The sequence below is a fragment of the Condylostylus longicornis genome, unplaced genomic scaffold (assembly GCF_029603195.1).
Source record: "Condylostylus longicornis isolate FDR11 unplaced genomic scaffold, ASM2960319v2 ptg000033l, whole genome shotgun sequence".
NCBI classification, from domain to species: Eukaryota; Metazoa; Arthropoda; class Insecta; order Diptera; family Dolichopodidae; genus Condylostylus; species Condylostylus longicornis.
In genome coordinates, this window is record NW_026578002.1 from 70,379 (window position 1) to 93,193 (window position 22,815).

The 22,815-nt window shown below is 26.1% G+C and overlaps 1 protein-coding gene across 2 annotated transcripts in view; it reads left to right on the forward strand.

The window, feature by feature from the left end:
- The window catches only part of LOC129608649 (ras-related protein Rab-37), a 93,049-nt gene that overhangs the window by 47,312 nt on the left and 22,922 nt on the right, over nucleotides 1-22,815 (forward strand). The window contains exons 2-3 of one of the 2 annotated variants that reach the window (XM_055520304.1): nucleotides 7,666-8,151; nucleotides 20,833-20,943. In XM_055520304.1, the coding sequence (XP_055376279.1) occupies nucleotides 7,840-8,151; nucleotides 20,833-20,943 (423 nt within the window). In that variant the 5' untranslated portion in view covers nucleotides 7,666-7,839. The remainder of the gene's footprint in view (nucleotides 1-7,665; nucleotides 8,152-20,832; nucleotides 20,944-22,815) is intronic. The other variant, XM_055520305.1, reaches the window with a different exon arrangement.

The window sequence follows — 22,815 nt, forward strand, 5'->3', positions numbered from 1 at the left end:
TTTCTGAGATATAGCCAAATAACTTTTGAAGTTGTATGGCAGGTACCAGAAGGAGCCAAGTAATTTCAACGACTTTTACCAGACACATCGGCCCTACTAATATATTCACTTGTGTGAAATCTCAATATCACAGCTTTTATAGTTTCTGAGATATAGTCAAATAACTTATGAAGTTGTATGGCAGGTACCAGAAGGAGTCAAGTAATTTCAACGACTTTTATGGGGCATATTGGCCCTACTAACATATTCGTTTGTGTGAAATTTCAATACCACAACTTTTATAGTTTCTGAGATATAGCCAAATAAATTTTGAAGTTGTATGGCAGCTACCCGAATCGGTACCCCGATCATGTCCAATTTAAATAGGGTTCTGGCACTTACTACAATAAATCATTTATGAAAATTTGGTGAACTTAGCTCAATTAGTTTTTGAGTTATCGTTGGGACGGACGGACGGACGGACGGACGGACGGACGGACGGACGGACGGACGGACAGACAAAGCTAAATCAACTCAGAATTTGACGCTGATCAAAAACATACACTTGAGTCTATATCTAAGACCGTTATTTCTTAGCGTTACAAACGGTAAGGCAAATTTAGTATACCCTTCGAACATACGTTCGTACGGGTATAAAGAAGCGAATTTCTTTAAAAAGTTGTGTGTACCATAATTTTTTAAATTTATTTTAAAGATCTCTAATAAATAAAATAAAATTCTGTTTAAATATAAAAAGAAAAAATTTCATAAAAAAAATAAAGTCGTATGGAACCAGGGCAATAAAATTCAAATGAATTAAAGAAAATTTAGAATAAATTTCAAAAAAAAAAAAAAACTTTTCTTTTATACTTTCGTAGTTATTTTATAAAATAAAATAACCATTTTAATGAAGTATTTTTTTTTGTTTAATTTTTTATTATTTTCTTATTACTTTCTAACTAATTATTTTATGTCCTTCGTTTACTTTTTTAACAAATTTATTACTCTAATAATATAAAAGTACTTTTGTTTGTGTTTGTGTTTTTCTTTTATTGTAAATACTACGAAAATCTCTCTATGGTTTACTTTAACATTTAATTGTATAAAATTTAAATTTACACATAAATAATCATTTTATATATTTTCTGTCGTTTATATGTGGTAGAATGTTTTTTGCATTGTTGCCAGCTGATTTAGTTGGAAAATTATACAAATTTGAAGTAGAAAAGGTCGAAATCGTTAATAACTACGAAAACAAAAACGTTTACAAAATGGATACATCAATGTTCTACAAAGAGTTATAGATAAAAGTTGATAGCGCATATAAATAACATGCTTAGAAAGAAAACCCACTTAAAAGGAAACAAAGTCCCATGTTTTTTTTATATGCATATAAAATTGAAAATCTCATTAAAATTTGCACAGTTAAGAGAATTTTTTATATCTAATTTTTCTACTACTGGCATCCCTGAAAATTTTTATGTCATATTAGCATATTATGAAGTTACAAATTGTTAGATGTCAAATTATGTATCAATTAGCTTCCATGTGTATTACATAACGGGTTTTGTTTCTCTTAATTCCATTAGAACCGAAACAAGCTATCGTTTGAATGGAAATATGTACCTAAGAAAGTCGGTTCGATAAAGTGCGTATTGTTGTACTCTAAATATATATTGACTAAAATAAAATTACCTATTACGAATTAAAGACCTCGAATTGTGCCGAAGACGATAAATAATCACATATGGCAACCTTTGGTGTCAGTACTGGATAAAAATTATTTGACATAAATACCATATAACTGTACTTGAATGAAATTATTTAAATTTATATTGTACCTGAGAAAATGTCACTCTCTTTTATTATTATTGTGGTTGTTGTTACTATTATCATTGTAAACCATTGTCATCGTATAATTTAATGGAAATTCCTTTAAAACCATATTAGAACACAGAACCTTATGTACCATAACCATTCCATTCCCATTTTATGAGAAATTCTAAAATATTTTTCTTTTCTTTTCTTGCATAATAATTTATTTAATATTATTTTTCTTTTTGTTTTTCCATTTTACTCGTTCTCAACAGTTGTCGTCGACGTCGTCGTCTTCGTCTTCATCGTCGTCACTCATAAACGAGGATAAAAAAAAATATTGTTTTTTCTTATTTAATGTTTTCGTTTTTATTTCGTTTTTAAAGATTTTGATGGATTTAAGTATTGTTCATTGAGTTTCTTCATTCTCGTACTTATGCCTTGCATTTCGAATAGCATAAAAATAATAAAATATCCGATAAAAAAATATAAAAAAAAAAAATTATTATTATACGAGGTTCATTGAAGAAAATCATAAAAAATATTATGACACTGTGGTGCACTGTACAAGTGTCCTAATGCTTATTGTTTTGCTTTGTTATATACGAAGGACACAGTCGTTTAAAAGGGATATTATTATACTTATTTTATTAACAATATCAAAAGTTTATTGAATGAAGTTGAAGATAATGAGTATAAAATGATTTTTATGAAATGAGATTAATAAAATGTTTGGGATTGTTGAAAAAGAAATCAATGAGATAAGCGCATTTTTTCTGAAAAAAAAAATTATTTTACTTAAACATGCTATACACTCAATAAAAGAACTCATAATTCATTGTGTTTAATGGGGCGCAACAATATTTTAATAGCTTTATATAAAAAAACACTTTTTAAGATCACAATACACACTGTCCATTAAGCATTGTAAATGCATTTCATTACTAATGTATTTAAGTTTATTGTTTTTAAGTTTTGTTTTCACGTGTGTCACATTACATCTAATTACATTGCGTTATTAAAATAATAAATTCAATTTTTAATGACTTTTTTTAAGGTCAATGTACACAAAATTGCATTTAGTCCTTTTAGTAATATCCCTGTAATGCGTGTGAAGGTTAAAATCATAATTTAACTAGATTTCAAGTTTTATACTCGTATACGTTTTTTTTCATTGAGAAGAAAAATATGAATTGGATGAGTTCCTAAAAATAATTGGGAAATCAATTAAAATTAAATTAAAGTATGGCTTATTATACTTTAGGCGTATTAGAGAAATATTAAAAAATTGAATTCATTTATTGGCCACGCATGGTTTTCAAATAAAAAACAGCTACTTTGGATTTGAAAGTATCAAATGAAATACGTAGCTCAGTTTTAAAACTGCATAATACGAGTATGTAACTAGTATAAGTATGTAAAGCATTCCTTTAAAATATTTATGATTTGGTTTTCAAATTGAAAATTCACCTTCAAAATCTTACTTTATGTAAAAAAAGTTGCTTCAGGACAAAGTTGATTATAGCACTTTGTGAGATACTTTTCAAGAAATAAAAATTTTTTCTTTGTTTTAGAGCATAGGACCTTTTATAATTTTTTATTCTCTACAATATGACTCTAGTTCGTAGAAATAGCCATTAGAAAAAATAAATGTAGTGGCGACGAAAAATTCATCTTTAATTGAGGCACTATCGGATACTCTCATATAAGGTCGGCTCTACAATTTCGTCCCTCAAAAGGGAGAAGAGAATTGAATTAATTTAATAACAACAATTAATTTTTAATATTTTAAACATTTTTCGTTAATCTTCTCTCCGGTCAGTCAAATTTCTACAAATTTCCTTTAGTACCCCCAATTTATTTCAAAAGAAAAAAATCTTAAAACTAAATTTAAATTTTATTTAAAAAATAAATTTTATACATAAACTTTTTTCGTCTTCATCTTTGTCTTCTTCTTATTCTTCTTCTCCTCTATTTCGCTCAAAAAAACAATACAATGATAATAAATTTTTAGTTTATATTTTAAGCCTACCAGGCATTCTGAGAATCGTAAATTTTCCTTTTTTTTTCTTGTTTACTTGTTTTTTTTTCTTATTTACGGTTACAATTTTATATAAAACAGTTCTTTGACTTTTTGCGTGAAATTTACACCAGTCAAATGAAAAAAATTTTTCTAGTCCTTTTTAAATATTTTATATATGAAATAACAACAATAACAAAAAAGGAAGGAAATTAATAAAGTGATTCCGGTTCAATTACCATTATTGACAAAAGAATTTTCAACAAAAAAAAAAAATCTGATGATGAAAAATTTTTCTTTTACTACAAAGGTAAAAAAAAAAAGAAAAAAAGGTTCAAATTTTTTAATCATCATTTAATTGGGAAATAAAATATGTTTTTAAAATAAAAGAAAAGAGAAAAAAAATTTCATTTTCATATTTATTTGATATTTTACATTTAAAAAAAATTATTTAAACTTAATAATAGAAAGAATTTTATTTTAATAATTGATTAAATCAGCCCAATTCCCAACGAAATTAATATTGAACGAAATTCAAGTTAAAATATTAAATATTTTGTAAAATTTATTGCTAGATCAAACACAATCAGCCCTAATCATGTGAACTCCGTTTGTAGCCATGAAATTCAGAAAATTGCGAATGTTATATTTTCAATTCCGAATTACTAAAATTCTGCTGTGAATATTCGTAATAGAGTAACAATAAATTACGTTCGTATTAAAAATAAAATGTCAACAGTCTACGAAAGTAATAATTAAATCAGACGCAACAAGCAATCATTTCAAAGATTAGAAAAGAACGAATAAGTCAAGTTCAGTAAGGGAGATTAGTAGAACTGCTTAAAGAAAATCTTAAGATCCCAACCAAGGAGGTGTGAATAGAAATTCTTCATCAAAGTTTTTACCAATATTATGATAGGCACTTCCTCTTGCAAAAAACTGCGGCCCAACTATGAACCGAATTCAACCTAATAGACTTAAACGAATTCTTTAAGTGTTATTCAATTGTCTCAAAAATATTTTTGAATGCCAATTTGTACGGGCAAAATTTTTTGACAAATTTAATAGATTAAACCTAATTAAGATTAATTTACAAGAATTATTCAAAATATATCAATGTTTATGATTTGTCGTATAAATTGAAAGGGTTAAAAGCATTTCGGAGATTTTTTCTTTCCAGTTGAAGATTCCTTTCTCTGTTTTTTTCTTCTTCCTATAACACAGTTACCACGAAGGGTAATTGGCCAAAAAAAGGGAATTTCATGATAGGGTTGAATAGGTAACTCTTATTTCCATTCAATACATTTTATTTTTTACAAGATATTTACCACCATCATGTACGACACCATTCTTGTACAGAATCGAATTTTAAGTTTATCTAATCATGTTCGTTCGTCTAAACAAATTGAACCGTCCGATTTCGAGAATGGACAGGTTAAGAGTATTAAACTTGATATTTGTACGTTGGTTTTACAGACACTCAAGTTTGAAACAGTTAGAATTAGCATTACCGCCAATGCAAGATAAAGGCACTTCGCATTTATACCAAACTGTGATTTTTAAACTTTTGATACACTGGTAACTCTATTCATAATCATAGTGCCAGAATAATTTATATTCCCTCAGACGAATCTCAGTTATTTACTCAATGCTTTTCAAGATGAAATATTTGTTGCAACACAAGGAGAGCGGACTAATTTTAATAAAATCACATAAACTGTTTTAGTGATTTGATCGTTCTAAATTAAGTGGAAAAATTTAAAAACCAAATCGAACGCTATTATTATAGTTAATTTAAATGTTAAATATTTTTCAATTAAAATTAAATTATTATAAAACGTTTATATAAATTTTTATTAAAACTCCTTAAATTGAACAATTAAGCAATTAAATATTTCAAACAAAATTTAAACTATATAGATATACATACATATATATATGTATGTATAGATATAAATGAATAACATGACCAGCACAAACATTTTTTAGAATCTTATCCTTCATTTCTTTTAACCATAATGCCATTTTAATTTTGTAATGGAACAAAAATTTTTCCCTAAATCACTGTTTAACCGCTATATACATATCTAGATATTGAACTACGACTGTTTATGTATATGTACATAATGAATAGCGGACATGAATAATTTATGTTATATAAGGATTATCTTTCCTATTTATAATTCTAGGAAATAAGATAGGAAATCAAGTTTTGAGGAATAATTTTCTAAGAAATCTATTTTTCATTATTCTACCAGAAAAAAATTCATTCCTTACAATTTTCTGTGTTAGTGTAATACCCATGACTTTTTAATAAAGTAATATTTATGCGTGTATCCTTGAAAAGATTTTTGGTTACATATATACATACATACATATTATGTACAACAACTTGTGCACGTCATGCCTAAACAACCATTAAAAATTTTTAACTATTTATCTTTTAGTAAATCTTAGTTCGTTATTATGATAGAAATCAATCACTTGGATTTTGATCAATCACAAGGATGGAATGACTGTGGTTGTCCACAAAAAGATCTAAGGTTTTCATGTACTAATATATTTTAGCCTTTTTAACCTTTTACACCATGATTTAATTTCTTATTCAAATATTAGTTCTATTCGAACAGGAATAAAGCTTTTACAATTGACATATTTCTACTTAAATTGTGGTTTGGCTCTCTCAAAATTTAAGCAAATGGTTTTATACATTTAAAATCAAAAAAAAATTGTAGGAACCATCAAAAATTGGAGGGCCTTTTAAACAGTATTCCGCATGAACATATGTGGCGTTTTTTTTAAAGACCTTGTGCGGAAGTTACCAACTTTATAGTGAACCAATTTTGCCTTATTTTGAAATATTGACTCCGCCAAATTTTGCATACTCAAATGGGAGCTCCAGTAACGGACAAATATGTAGCTGAACGACTTAGAACTCGGTTTATTGGTTCGCGAATTTGGTTTTTATCGAATTTCATTTTTCAATTCTGCTTTGTGTTCAGGATAATCAATTCAAATTGTACATTATTAATTTTCAGGACTGCTGTATTAGAAAGAATTTTTATCCCTACGATCAGTGCCGGGTCTGATTTATTAAGTGCCCTACGCGGTTTCTTGAATGTGCGCTTCCCCCGCCCCCTTCTCTTTATCAAACCACTTAAAAGAATTAATAATATGCAGTGAATATTGCAAAAAATATTTTTTGTAGCTTTATCGTGTTGAGTACGAGATAAGTAATAGAATTACTTTAAATATACAATAGATTCGCCGCTGCCTACGATTCTAATCTTACGATTTTAATAAAAAAAATTTAAAAGAGCTAAAATCAATAAAATATTCTGTTGCAACAAGTTTCGGTTAACTCTTTTTATATTTTATAAGTCAACCCTCTTTTTCATTAATTTTCTTATTAACCAATCATCCATGTATGAGTATCATTTCATCATACATCCTGTATACATATATACATATACAATATAAACCACATAATTATCATTTTTAAAATCATTGACACATGAAATGAGTTTTCGTTCAAATTTTAATAATCCTTTTGTCATTTAAAAATATCCTGTATATATATATATATACAAATATTTTAATTATTATATCTTCTAACCGTCCTTACTCCACCTACTTTAAAACCAATAAAAATTAATTATTTATAAATTCTTAGTCACTAATCATCATAGCAGAAATATTATTTAATAAGAAAGTAATTAAAAAGTTTTTTAAAGGGAAAAAAAAGCAAAAATAACAAGGACATTGAAATTAAATTAGAAATAAATAAAAGACCTATTAAATATTTTATATAAAATAAAATAATAAAAAACAAAAAAAAAATAAATTTACAGATACAAATGTACTACTAATTAAAAGGATATTAACATTTGTACAAGGATAAAGGGAAAAACAAAATTTAAAAAGAAATTAATTTTTTCGTTTAATTTTTTTTTTGAATTTTTTATAATAAAATTAAAATTTTAAAATATTTGGAAAATTGAAAAAAAAATAAAAAGAATTAAAAAATGAGTTTCCGTCGACAATCTGTTCATAATTTTTCACCATATCAAGGTGCCACAACACCACTTCATAATCCAATAAAAACAGATTTAAGTGGTATACCAAATTTGGAACGTAAAGGTTCATTAGTAAAACCAACATGGCAAAATGTTTCACCCGGTCAAGTATCAACAAAAATGCTTGATAAAGTTAATGGTATTGAAACAGATTTTACAACAACAACAACAAGTAATGGCAGTATTAAAACATTGAATAATAATAATAATATTTGTGCGATTGCTCCAAAAGAACAAGAAATTTTTGATATTTTTGGAAAGGTAAGATGGACAAATAATAGCAATTAATTATGTTTTTTTCTATTTAATTGAAAAAAAATCATTAAAATTTCTTCGAATAACATTTTAAACTTATAGAAGTAAAACTTTTGACAAAATTAAAATTTACATTTCAACAAGCGATTTATGAACCCTATGCCAGGAATTCCACGTTTCTAAAAAAAAAACAATATAACAATACAGGAACCAATAAAGAAAATTTTTGAAAATTTTTTTCTACTATTTTTCTCATGTTATTGAACTTTGAACCTTTCTCAAATCTTTTATCCTTCAAACATTTCAAGCAATATCAAAATTGAATCTATTAACCAAAAAAAAAAAAAACATTTTCCGTTTTGCGTTAACAGATGCTCAAAAGAAAACACTGGAAAAAATTAAAATTTACAAAAAAGAACAAAAAAAAATTTCTTCGAAAAATTTAATTCCGTTAAAAGCTGTAAATTGATTCTAATTCGCTTTTCTGAAAGTGTGTTATGGGTGTGCACTTAAAATTTTCGCTATAAAAAAAAAACTCTTTATGGTAAACAAAAAAATTTTGTTTTTTTTTTAGAAAATTGAAAAGGAAAAAAGTTTTTAATCGTTTTCATTATAGAAAAAAATTTATGACTAATAAAAATTCTCACAACTTTAACAGAATTACAAAATAAATTTGAATTGGGTATTTTTTTTCGTTCGACTTGTATGTTAGGTTTTGGGGTCCATTATTAGCACATTAAATGTGAAAGAACAATACGACGTAATGTTTTGGAAAGTAAAAACCCAGTTTTTAAAAAATAGTCTACTCTGTAGGGTCTTAAATACAACATTAGAAAGAATCTAAACCCCTGGTTTTGGTCCAACATTTACCAGATTACAGACGTAAATAATAAATAGAGTCTGTGTTGAAATTTTCAAATTAAAAGTAAATTATCGGAAAAATACTAACACAAACAAATTGCTTTTAATCAACCAAATAGCATACAGTAATGGAGGTTATGCGAAATATGATGGAAGCAAAGCTTAAATAAACTATTTTCAGCAAGATATTAGTATTGCGGCCCGCGTGCACGCGTGTGACTCAAGTTCGACTGAATTAATTTTGGTTATATCATGATTTAATGAACTTTAGAATATGTCAAACCGATATTACGTCCCGGTTTTACATTTTTTTGTCATGTAAAATAAGCTACGAACAATCTACTGCCTTTGCAATTAAGTACTGTCCCGTAGAATGTCATCAATCTGACGATTATATTAATCACCTCAATTACTTTCATTTACGCAAATAACATTCGTCTGAAATTATCCATGAGGCTATTTGTAAATGACGTTCTGAAAATGTGTACATTTACTCATTCAAATAATTTTCAAATCAGAATAAAGAAAATTTAATAAATTTTCAGAATCAATGCTTTTTCAGAATCGAATTGAATCCACAAGCCCCATTCTTAATGTTATTTTACAATTTTCTCATTAAATGGTTTCAACAAAACCAATTCAATGATCTCGTCATCCTTTTTATAATTTGCTTAACAAATTTTGAATATTTGTTTTGGAAATTCAATTGCTTTACTTGAACATTTCACCTCGATCAAACTTTTAATTTTATTAAAATAAAACACCAACATCATTTTCACCAAAAACAACATTTTCCTCAAAGAAAAACTGACCACGTCACGTATACGTATACGCAACCTTCACAACATTTTCACCTTGAAATACGAATATTTATTTTTAACTAAAATTATTTTTTATAAACTGTAAACGTAAAACAAATTCTCGACGAATCAAATAAAAAAAAATCATTCCAAAGAGAATGGCAATAGCATACTTGAATTTCATGTTTTTATTTTTACAACATGTTAAAGTTTTTTACACGTTAAAACAATTGAATGTCAATTGTATACGTGTTACATGTATAAAACGAAAAAACAAGAAAAGTAAGTGTAAAAAGAAGTGTAAAAGTATGTGGGTGAAAAACCTTAATAAAAATTGTTTCAAAACTAAATCAACACGTAGTATTTGGTTATAAACGACGATAAAATAAGAATTTGTTAAGCGTTTTCACACTTTTCATACATACTTTCGATTTCTAGGATATTACAAATTTATAACTTCGTTTTTAACGATGAGAAATAAAGATTTGAGATATCAATATGTATATATATATGTATATATATGTATATGTTTGTTCAGGCTCGACCATGGAGTTGATTTAGCCATATCTTTAAGTCCATCCGCTTGATCATTCGTGTAAACTATAATTAAAAAAATTATTGAATTAAGTTCCTTAAATTTTTACAAATGGTTTATAAAATTAAAAGTAAGAACCCTCATAAATTTGAGTCTGATCAGAATAATGATTCGGGTAACTGCTGATCAATTTTAGATACTCTTTGGCTACAGAAATTATATTTAATCTAGAGTATTGAAATTTTGCTCAAATGAGTATAATAACAAGGACTTGTTAACAAGAATTGAATTGAAATGACTCTCTTTTGCAGTTTTCATACTATATTATAGTAAGCGATGTAAGTCCTGTGGGATTTATCACATCACTCTTTCATTCACACGAGTAAGAGTCATTCATTTGCACGAGTGTTACAGAGTCGTCTCGCTCAACCCTAAATCTACTTCTTTTTTATTTTTTTCTAATAATTTTTTATTAATACTCGTATTAAACATGCATTTACAGAATGATGGTATTTTTCTTAGAAAAAATAAAGAGGAAAATATTATGAAAATTAACTTAAACGTTCACAGAGATTATATAAGATTCAAATTTCGTATTCTACGTAAACTTACATACATACGCATGTGAACATAAAAAAACATGCCACAAAAGCAAATGAAATTTAATGCGATCTTATTTTTTGTTTTTTGTATTTTTGGGATAATTTTGATATCAAATTAAAGAATGAAGGAACACATAAAATAGGATATTTGAGAAAAAAATTTATAAAGGATATTTTTTTCTATTTTTTTGTTTTTGTAACTTACTTAGATTAAATCAAGATTTACTTGACATAAGAAAAATATTGAAATAATTTTAAGCAAACGCCTTATGTCACAATAGGAAAGATGTAAATTGTTCGTTACCTTATTGTTTCAGATCGTTGAACTCCAAATTTCACTTAAAAGAATGTTCTGTAAGGTAGTAACAAATGAAAATTTGATAATTTGACATTTGAACATTTTTAATTTTAAAGTTTTCATTTATTTACATAAAACTTTTTATCTTTTATAACAAAAATACAAGAAGTAGAGATTTGCAGGCATTGAGTAGGGGGGATATTAGTACTGCGATTGGCATTTTAGCGAAATACGATTTATAAGCAGCAAAGATGGCATGAAAGCTGGGTATTTCTTCATCAGATATTAGCCAATAATGTCGAAACATCTGAGTGGTGGAGGGCGTGCTATTCGTACTCTGAAGGTACCCCGTTCTACTACGGAGGAGAAGTAGTTTTTTTTGGAGGATATCGATTTGATGGATTAGACGAACTCTCAAAGGGACTCCGTTAGTTATCTGCTGAAGTTTGTCAAGGAACTTGAATGGGAGAGGGATGCCGATGGGGTAATTTTATCACCCTTGTACGAGTATTGATGTCCAGCAGTTATAAGGCATAAAATGATTTCAGGTGCAGGATAAATTATTTAGATGCTAAACTGGTAATCCAAAAATTTTGTTTAGAATGAAATAGTTTATTTTTTTCCTTTTGTGACAAGTGAATAAATTCATTGCTCATACATGTCATAATGCCAAATGCTATGCACGTGGGAATTTTCTAAAGAGAATTCGACAAGTTTGTGAATCGCCATACTTAATAAGACTACTGGAAATTAGTCACGTCACAGTGTGGCTCACGTTTTAACTGAAAATATTTTTTACTACAAGCGTAATTCTAGCTTATATTTTTTGCCTAAAATAATTACAAAGTTTAAATAATCTAAAACGAAAAAAAAAAGAAATTTGATCAAGGAAAATTAAAAGTAAAATAATAAAAAATCAATTTTTATTTTAATTACAAGGATATCAGTTTTTTTGCATTTCCTAATAATTATCCTAATTTTCCAAGGAACGTAGAAAAAAACGTAGATCATTATACTTTGAAATCAATTACAAGTTACAAATTTCATTTTGGTACGTAAATATTTTTTTCCAACTTTTTCAAATTTCTTGCAAATTGATTTGAATTTTATGCTTCATCATCATAAAAAAAAAAAATTAAAAGGTAAAAAGAAATCTTCAAGGATTATCAAATTTAAGGATTTTTCTTGTAATTTATAGATTTGCCATATTGGATCTGTTAAAAATGAAATTTATTGTACCATGTTCGTATTTCATTATTTACGCTTTTTACATTAAACTTTAGTTTTAAATTACATAACAGAATTAAATTAGATTACTTTTTCTTGATTTTTAACTCACCCTAACGAAATTTTAGACAATTGTATTAAAGCTCACATAGAAGCCTTTATTCCGAAAATTTTTACGTGAGCAATCTTAGCATACATGGAAAGTCAATCTTTTATTAGTAAAAAGGGAAATCAACATTAGGTAATGATATTTCTAAAGGAAACAGGAAGCCCGTTTTTCAAAAAAAAAATCTCGAATTTTCCAAGGAAAATAATCATTCGACGCGGCAACCGATCTGTTTGGCTTTTGAGCAAATCTTCTCGACCTCGAACAAGATTTAGTTCTGAGAAAAATTTTTTTGATTGCCGTCAAATATTGTTTTATCTCAGCAACATTTATTCGATTGTCAACAAATATATATATACAATTTTTACAGCAAAAACTACTTTAACATTTATTTTAAGCTATGACATTCGGCAATTCCCATTCGATTCTGGAAAAGATATAGACAATTTGTTGTAATTGTAATTTTAATAAATGTATTTGATTAAATTTGTGGCTAAAATACATCACATTCGGTTTTGCAAAATCTATTCGATTCTTCCAATTATTCGATCCTAAAAAAACGTCATTCGAGCAACTAAAATCGACCGGACATATTATTTTGTATGAAATATGGAAGTACTATCTATGTTTTTGCTATATAAATTTGTTTCGTTATAGGATCAATTACCAAAGAAGTGATTTGTATGAAAATTTCAGAGCATAACGAAATCTTTTCAATAGTGTTTCACATTACTATATTTAGCCGCTTGTAAAAGAAGACGGGCTACTTGCGACAAGGAAGATATCAATTCTCTGTAGATATTACCAATTCCATCGATCAAATGTTTTCCGTTTTAACTGTTCAGTACCTCTAGAGCGACTAAAATATACTTAAACAGGATATGGCACAAAATCATACATCTATTAACCTAGACACATAATAAGTTAATATAAATTTCTAAGAGCTGTTTCTTTCAAACACCATTTTAATTTTTTTAATTGTGTGCTTATTTTCAACATGTTTCCACTTCAAATTTTACTTTTAAAACATTTTTTTCCATTACTTAATGCAATGAAATATGAAATTTGCTTTTCAACTTTTATTAACCTTACAAACATAACACAAATTGAGTAAAATTACCCTTATAAATTTTTTAAAATTTCCAATAAAACTTTCATAAAAGGATATCAACTGAAATTCAAAGAAAAATAATTTACCTTGAAAAATCATACTGATTAAATATATTGGATATCAAAGACACCTATACCTAGTATATACCACAAATTTCTCATGTTCTCTGACATAAAATTCCATTTACATGCACTTACTTACATAATAGATATTGGAATTAAATTTCATGCACTTCAAATTTTTTTTTATTTAAATTCACTGAGAAAACAAAAAATAAATGGATATCCAAAAGTAGCTTAAAATATTTTTTATAAAATTTAAGAGTTTACAAAATACAATAAGTGCTGTTTGATAAAATAAAATTCTATTTCACATATCTATTTATAAAAAATCAATTTAAAGTGTTCTCTATACAATAAATGTAATTCTTAAAAGTAAATGCACTCAGTTTTTATTATTTTATATACACAAAGTGTATAAGTAAATTAAATTAGATATTGTATTTTTGCTACAATTTTAGTCAAAAAACACGGCAAGATAAATTTAATCTAAATAATTTGAAAATAGTACAATATGATATTGAAAATAGCATTCACAATGATACAATTACCAAAAAACTGCAAATAACAAGAAAAATATACAAAAGTCTAGACTATAAAAGAATGTCAAATAGAAAATGTTTTATAAAAAGGGTAAATAAGGATCAAACGGTTTATTTTATTCCGAAAATTATGATGAATTGTAAAAAAAAAAATATTTATAAGCATATTTATTACAAAAATTACTCAAATATTACTTTTGTTTTATGATGAAAAAACTTGTAATATTTTTAAGAAATAAATAATTTTTTGTTTTTGCATATTTCTGGGATGAAAATCATATTATGTTCTCATTCTTCCTTATTCCCACAATTCGTCTGCATTTCTGTTGTAAAACATACCCACATTTTTTTTTTATTTCAGAGAAAATTAAAAATATTAATGAAAAAAATATTTAATTTCAGTTTGATAAAATTAGAAATTTCTCGCCCCTAAAGTATGCAAAGTGAATATTTTTGCAGAACTATTAATACGAGTAGTATTTAAGTTTTACAAATATGAGAAAACTTTTGAATTTCTAAAAAGTATATGATTGATTAAATGAGTAAAATTAATTTTAGTTCTTAACGCGGAGTCTCTTCTCCTCCCTAACAGTACCAGCAAGACCCGTCAGACCTTAGGCTCAATTTGCTTAGGTGTTTTCTGAACCTGCAGTGTCCTGTGAGAAGACCTGTGATAATTCTGACAAATTGGGCAATTATGTCGCCCAAAAGTATGCAATGTGAGTATTTTTGCAAAACTATTAATGCGAGTAATATTTAAGTTTTACAAACATAAGAAAATTTTTCGGGCAAAATGCCTTTGCTTGCCGAAGTCCCGGAGGCGTGCTCCATAGCTTCAGCATTTTCTTCTCCACTTCGCTTCTTAGTATATCACGCATTTTCCTTGGTTCAAGGCGAGACACTTGGCGCTGAGTGTGAGATCTTTTGAGTCGCGCTGCATCATCGCCCAATTCTACAATCTACAGGAAGTGACTTACTTGCCTTATAGTTCAAATTAAATCAGTTCTTAACAATTAGGATTGGACAACAACAGACTAATTTTATCTTTTTGAATTTATGGTGATTACACCAGACATTTTAAATGACCTAAAACATTATACTTTAAGAAAAAAAACCTGACTTGATGTGAGCACATTAAAATATTTGAAGAGTGCAATGCTCTTCTTGTATAATTAAAAATTGTAATAAAGACCAAATATTATTTGATATGCAAATTATACCAAAAAATAATAATAAAGCATAATTTCTTTTTTTTTTATGGTTACACCACATGATTTCAATAAATCCTTGTTGTATATAAAGCTGAAGGGACGCAAAACGAACACAATTTTTTTTTAATTATTTTCGTGAAAAAACAATCAAAAAGGATTAAAGGTATAATTTATTTTTTGACCCAGGGTTTTTATAATTTATAATTAATTTGTATATAAAATGAAAATATTTTTAAGGAAAAAATCTTTTAATTTTCAATTTAAAAATGCCTTCATTCATATTGTATGAAAACCCCTCTGAATATCTTTGAATATTTTATTTTCCTTAAAAAATTCAACATTATAACAGTTTTCTCTTTTGGAATTTTGGAATTTTAAATGGAACAAAAATTCTTCAAACAACAATTTGAATACATTAATTGTAGTTTGAAGTCTTTATGCCTTGGATTTTCTATATACGATAAAACTCAAGGAGTTCAAATTAACCATGAAATTAAAATAGATTTATTCCAATAGCCTTAAGTGTTTTAATATTCTATTAAATGAGTTTACAATTAAAAATGTTAAACAATGAAAATATTTGCAATTCTAATTGCAATTTGCTTTTCATTCCTGTTAACTATTAACGTTACCTTGTATATACAATTAGCGAAAAAAACTAGAATTATTTAATAAAAACTTTCTAAGTCAAAAACTTGAGTTTCGAATTATTTAGAGTTTAGACTTAATTCTTGAAAAATTTTTATATTTTTAAATGCCTAGAGCTAATTAAAATTTTTAAGGCAAGAATATAATATTGGGACTCAATAATTTTGCAACTCAAGCCATTGATCGAATTTTGAGAGATGCCAAAATTTTATTTAGAATTCAAAGTAAAAATAAAATCTGCAAAACCGACTGTGGCACTGTGGCAGTCGAATAGTCGATTAAATTGTCACTTAAATTGTCACTCTCTAATCTGGACTTCATGTATATTTTATACAAATGCTGGGCCGATCACAATTTTGTTGCACAATTTTAAACATTTCAAGACTTTTATAGACTCCTATTTTTCGTCTGAATATCAAGACTGTCTTAATGGCTGTGTAAGGTATAAAAAATGTAACTTGTATGCACTTATAAATTTTTATAACACTTATATAATTGCCCTTTATAACGTTCCACTTATCTGTATATGATACTAAATAATTATGTTTTAAAAATGGAACAAAAACCCTTAGTAATTAGATCTATTAAAAGCAATTTATAACAAATTGTTCTTGGTAGTAGCAATCATTTAACAAACAACATTACATAGAATCTATTGTTTTAATCTTCAATTTTATACTACACTGTTTTGTTTTGTAAAAGAAAACAAGAATACAAAATCCATATTTTGTGTAGAAAAAATAATTCAAACATGAAAATCAATTCATTACAGAAATCAATCAAGGTTACAATCAAGGAATAAACTGGAAATTAATCTTGTAGGAGTAAAGTACAATAGAAACATCAAAAAAAGAATTTTCTAGAAAAAAACAAAAGAATTTTAAAAATTTCTTTTGATCTATATGATGACATTGAAAAGGACTTACGCATTCAATTAAAAAGTTTGTTATTTCCTCCTTTATTCTATGAAAAAAAGACACAACAAGAAGGATCAAAATTGATTTTTGCTAAAAAAAAGTACAGCTTTTTATACATTTCTAGTATATTGGAGGTTTTTAAAAGGATTTCGAAAAAATATTCATGTACAATAAAAATTTTGTTCTTTAATATTCTTTTATACTCGCTTTTAAATCTTTTCTTTTTTTATGTCCTTTTCCTATTATGTACAATGTATTGGAGATGTAAATTGGGATTTTTTTATGTTTCCTTTATTTTATTCTGCAATTACGTCAATTCTAACCCAGAAGCCAGATAACATCAAACGTCAAATTTTTCAAATTTAATTCTGAATAACATTAAAAGAAAAAATTAGAATTTCACAAGTTAAGAACATTGTGGAAAACTACTGTCATACTGGAATTATAATTGACAACATTATAGAAATAAGCAATACCAAGAAATTAATTAGAGTCGATTCAAGACAACGCTCAATTTCGATGTCAATTGGTCATTTTGTTTTCCTTTATTAATTGCATATTAATTTTTTTAAATCGTTTAATAATTATGAAAGCTACATTCAAAAATTTTCAAATTAGATTTCGGAAGTTTAATATTAATTTGCACACCCCCTGCCCCCCGGAACGAATTTTATTATACAATTTTCCCACCTTTCTACCCACATGAGATTATACCACGTTACAGGCTCACTTTGTATAACATTTCAAAAGACATCCTTATAATTTAAACATGCGAAATTGTTATATATGATGAATCAATTCTCATTCGACGACATGAATGTAAATTGATGCTCAATAACTTGAGCGAATTATACACACAAATTATTCCAATTTAAATTCATAAGTGATAGCAAATTACCCAAGTCAAAATTCTAAAATAGTTTATCTAAATAAAAACTGTAATAACTATTATAATAAATTTTGTATGTAAATGTATAACATGATATCTTATTTAAGAAGAACACGTATAACAAATGAATTTCAACATATAGAGAGAGAGAAAGAGTTAACTATATAGTATAATCCAATTGTATTACTTAAAATCTCATATTATACTCGTACTTACTATGCACATTTTATGACAACTTTAACTATAATATAATCGTACATGTTTTATGTGATATGTGTGAGTTTACAACAAGTCTGATAACCAAAAATAGTATAATTTCATCATTTCCATGTACAACAAACCAACTACATATCTCTTGTGTTTTCATTCCTTTCTCATTTTCATACAGCATTCTTTATAAAATAAATTCACTACAAAATTTTTTTTGCTTTAAAAATATTTTATATACATACATAGATTTAAGAATTTTACTATAACAAAGGATCCTGAGAAAAATTTTCTTTTTAAGTTGTTAAAATAACACAGGATAATGATTAACATTTTAGAGAAAAGAACGTGATATGGTCTCACTCAGAAATAACTACAATATGCATATATATATAGAGATTATAAATTGTTGTAGTAACTTTAGAAATATTTTATGAAAAAAATTTTTTTTTCCAAATATATTTTAACCTTTAAGGAAAAAACCTAACAAAAATAACGTTATTATAGAATTAAAAATTTAATCTCTTTAGGGTCGAAATACTTCAGCTCTATTATAATTATTTTTACAAAAAAAAGGTGTTCTTTGTAATTCCTTGTAATGCGAAATGTATAACATAAATTTTTATGTTACTAACAGCATACGAGTATAATGAAGTTGTAAGGAATTTTAAGTATTAAAATGAAGTTTAAAATAACTTTAAATTAATAGAATTTAAAAGTTATGGCATGCTCCGTGTAAAAATATTTTTAATATTCATTAATTATAGCTGCATAAAGTATAATTATTTTAAAAACTTATAATATTCCCGCCGCAATAATTTGCTTTCCAGATTTTCATAGAAACGTGTACTTTGTGTGAAATAATAAAGACTTAGTATTTTAAAAAATCAAAATTTTGAAAAATTTACATTGTTGTTATACGAATTATAATTCACTCACTTCACTCACAACTCTTACGCATTTTTAAAATGCAAAAATTCTACAGAGAATGTTTAAATCTTGATAATATTCCTCGACGACGAATCCTTTTTAAGTTCTTTAACCTAACAATATAATTTGCACTAAAATGGAATAATTTTTCACATAAAAAGGAAATATTCTTGATAAATTCAGGTTATAGCTATTTCAATACCCGATATAAAGTGAAAATTAAAAGTCCAAAATAATTTCTTAAAACTGGATAAGTAAGTTGGTGGCCAATAATAACAATAATAATAACAATAACAATAGTAATAGCATAAATAAGTAAACAGGAAAGTAATATCATTTAATTGAGTCGTACACAGCCTCTATTTCTATAAAACAGAGTAGTACACAAAAGTATAAAAAATTCACGCAAATTTTACAGTTAAAACATTAATCTATCATACATTTTGTTTGACAACTCTGATCATACATCTGATATTGCTATAATACTGAGCTATACAATTTAACTAATTTGCAACATGTTATTACTCTAATTTGTGTGTCATCATCAGTATATTGTTAGAGCTTTGAATGTTTTAATTATTGAAATCCGGTTAAATATCTAACATTGCGGAAAATATTGTTGAAAATAATTTGCAACAATTTATAAAATATAAAAAAATTTATACTCCAATCGAGCCCAATACTATACAAACTTGTTAGAAAATATGATCTTGCAAAAGGTTCTCTAAAAGTATATTGGCAATAAATGTTTGTTTTTAGTGAAATACTGTACATTTTTTGCAATGTAGGGTTAATTTTGAATTTTTTTATTGATAGCATTTATTAATGCTGTCAAATATGAATGATGTGAACACCTGTTAATTGATTGAGTTGAAAACAATCAAATAAAATAGAGAATTCGGAAAGGAGCGCAACTGAGGAAAGACAAAGGTTTTGATACCAAAAATTTTATGAAAAATTTGTGGGTTCTTCATATCAAATTGGGCAGTAAAACATTTGGCAACACCAACAGTTCTTATTTTTCATCTTAGGTTCTTAATGTTTTATTTATTAATTTAAAATTATTAAAATCTCAAAAACTGACCATCTGAACTAAAATGACTTTTTAGCAAAAAAAAACAAAAAAACATTGATTGACTTGAAAAAAATAACTGTTTAGTTCAAAAGTTTAAAAATACACGATTCACAAAACCAAAATAATTCAATTTATCCTTATCCTTATTTTTTATTTTTTTTCATTTATAAATATTGTTATACAAAGTAATAAGACAAGTTGCCACTCATAACACCTCTGATCATCTCCCAATTTTTAATATTTACAACTCTTACCATAGAAAAGCAAAATAAATTAAAAAAATGTGGAATGATTTTTTGTTTCGTTTTTGTTTTTGTTTTAAATTATATAATAAAGAACGTTTATTTATTATTCAGAACTTATCTCACAGTTTTTTAATCTTACTATACGACTAAAATTACACATCTCCAAAATTTATGCGACTGCCTTTATATTTACACTTATTTTGACATCCTTAATTTCACAACCTGTACATTTTATTTACAATATTTTTTATATTAAACACATACATACATGAATACATAAATAAGTTTAAAATGTTATAAATCTTATATACAAAAAAAAAAAAATAAAAATATAAAATTAAAATTCTAAAAAGGAAACAGAAAAAAAAAAAAACAAAAAACAATAATAAAATTAAAAATTAAAGAGAAAAATAAAATTTGACAGGTTATGCTTCTCGGTGATTCAGGTGTTGGAAAAACATGTCTCTTAGTCAGATTTCGTGATGGAACATTTTTAGGAGGAAATTTCATTTCAACAGTTGGAATTGATTTTAGGGTGAGAAAATTGTTGTTGTTTCTTTATTTTTGTTTTTTTTCTCTCTCTTCAAAACAAATCTCTTTTCTTCCATAATATTTTTGTTTTTTACCAAAAACTTTTTCTTGTTTTTCTTCTTCTTAGTGTTTAACTGTTAGCACGACAAAAAAAAAGAGAATTTAAGATGAGAGAAAAATAATTTTTTTTTTTCATTCTTCATTGCTTTTTTTTTATTGTCCCGTTTTCTTTTTCATATTTATTTTTGTTATTTTTTTTCTTCATATTCTGGTTGTTGCTGTTGTTCTTGTTGTTTTTTTTTTTATTTTGCTTTATTTTCTCTCATTTTTCTTTTTTCATTGTTAAATTTGTATTTTTAAAGATGTGTAAATTGAATTTATTTTTATAAATGTCCTTCAACATTAAATACACATTCGAAATAAATCAGTATATAGATAAATTTGTATGTTTTGCATTAATATATATATGTACATATGCGAATATACTCAAAATACTAAGTGTTGCGGTTTACATTGAATAATTTTTAAAAAAATTTGTTGGGAAACTGTAATCAATTGGAAGCTGTAATGAATTTGTTGAAACAGTACCCAGTCTAGCCATTGCTGTTGTAATTTAACAATTTACAGGAAACTGTGTTTTGAGTAAATTCAAATTGAAAAAATCGTAAAATTGTAAAACTAATCAATTAGTGCAATTCGATTGGTCTCTTTAATTTCTGGATTTATAAACTATACTCTGGATTTGCATGATTTTTTGCCACAACAAAGATTATATTATTCTGATTTAATTCATCTATGAAATCCGAATTCTAAAAAAATGTATATAAAATGAATTTAAATTTAGTTACAATTGAATAACTGACAAATAACTAATTACAATTAATTTGTGTATATGTCATAATGGATTTTAGCTTATTTTTTCTGCTTTTCAACCGTTGTTATAATTTTACACTACTTATGGGAATTGTTTTTAATTTTATTTAAATCATCAGAGCTATTTTAAAGCTTTTCTAATTGTAAAGATAATAGCTACCTGAATCAAGCTTAACAATTCTGCTTTTGATTATAAATTCGAATTCATCAAAATTTAAGATATTCAGTTCTTTAAAACAGAAAATAGATATGTAAAATCGTATGGGCAGATGTGTAAAAACATAAAAAAATGTAAGAATAAGGTTTTATTGTCAGTTATCAATTTATACAGGTACGAAATTATTCTAAAAATATTAAATTAAATCACAAGCAATCACAAGCAAATTCAGAGCTACACATTTCATTTATTAAAATTAAATTTTTCGTTCTTAGACGGTTTTGAAATATTGCTTTTGTTGTAAAACCATTTCGGAATCATGTAAAAACTCAAACATGTGTAATAAAATAGAACATATTCTCATATCTACAAGCATTTATATGAATTTTAAAGGCTCTCTTTAATGTAAGCTTTTGTCACTTTAATGTAAATAAGCTTTAATGTTTCTCCAATATTTTGTTTTGGTTTTATATTTTAAAATGCAAAATATTCATTTAATACTCGACACTTTGTATATTTGAATTCATCCACAAATTTATAAAAAATATAGAAAAATATCTTCGTTATAAAGTAATTTATTTTGTTTTTTTTTTATTTTATTTATTGATTGTTTATTGTTGTAAAGTTTAACAGTTTTTTCTGTATATATGGTTGTTTTATTAACTTTTTTAGTATTATAAATATGTGAGGCACGTAAACTATAAGTATATATTGGGTGTCAAAATTTTGATAATAAATATATTTTACATACAAGTATATATGTATGTAATATGTTACCGGCCATATATGTATGTTACATAATCAGCTTAGTAGTATGGTCAGCTTTTACAGGTTGCAATTAAATAG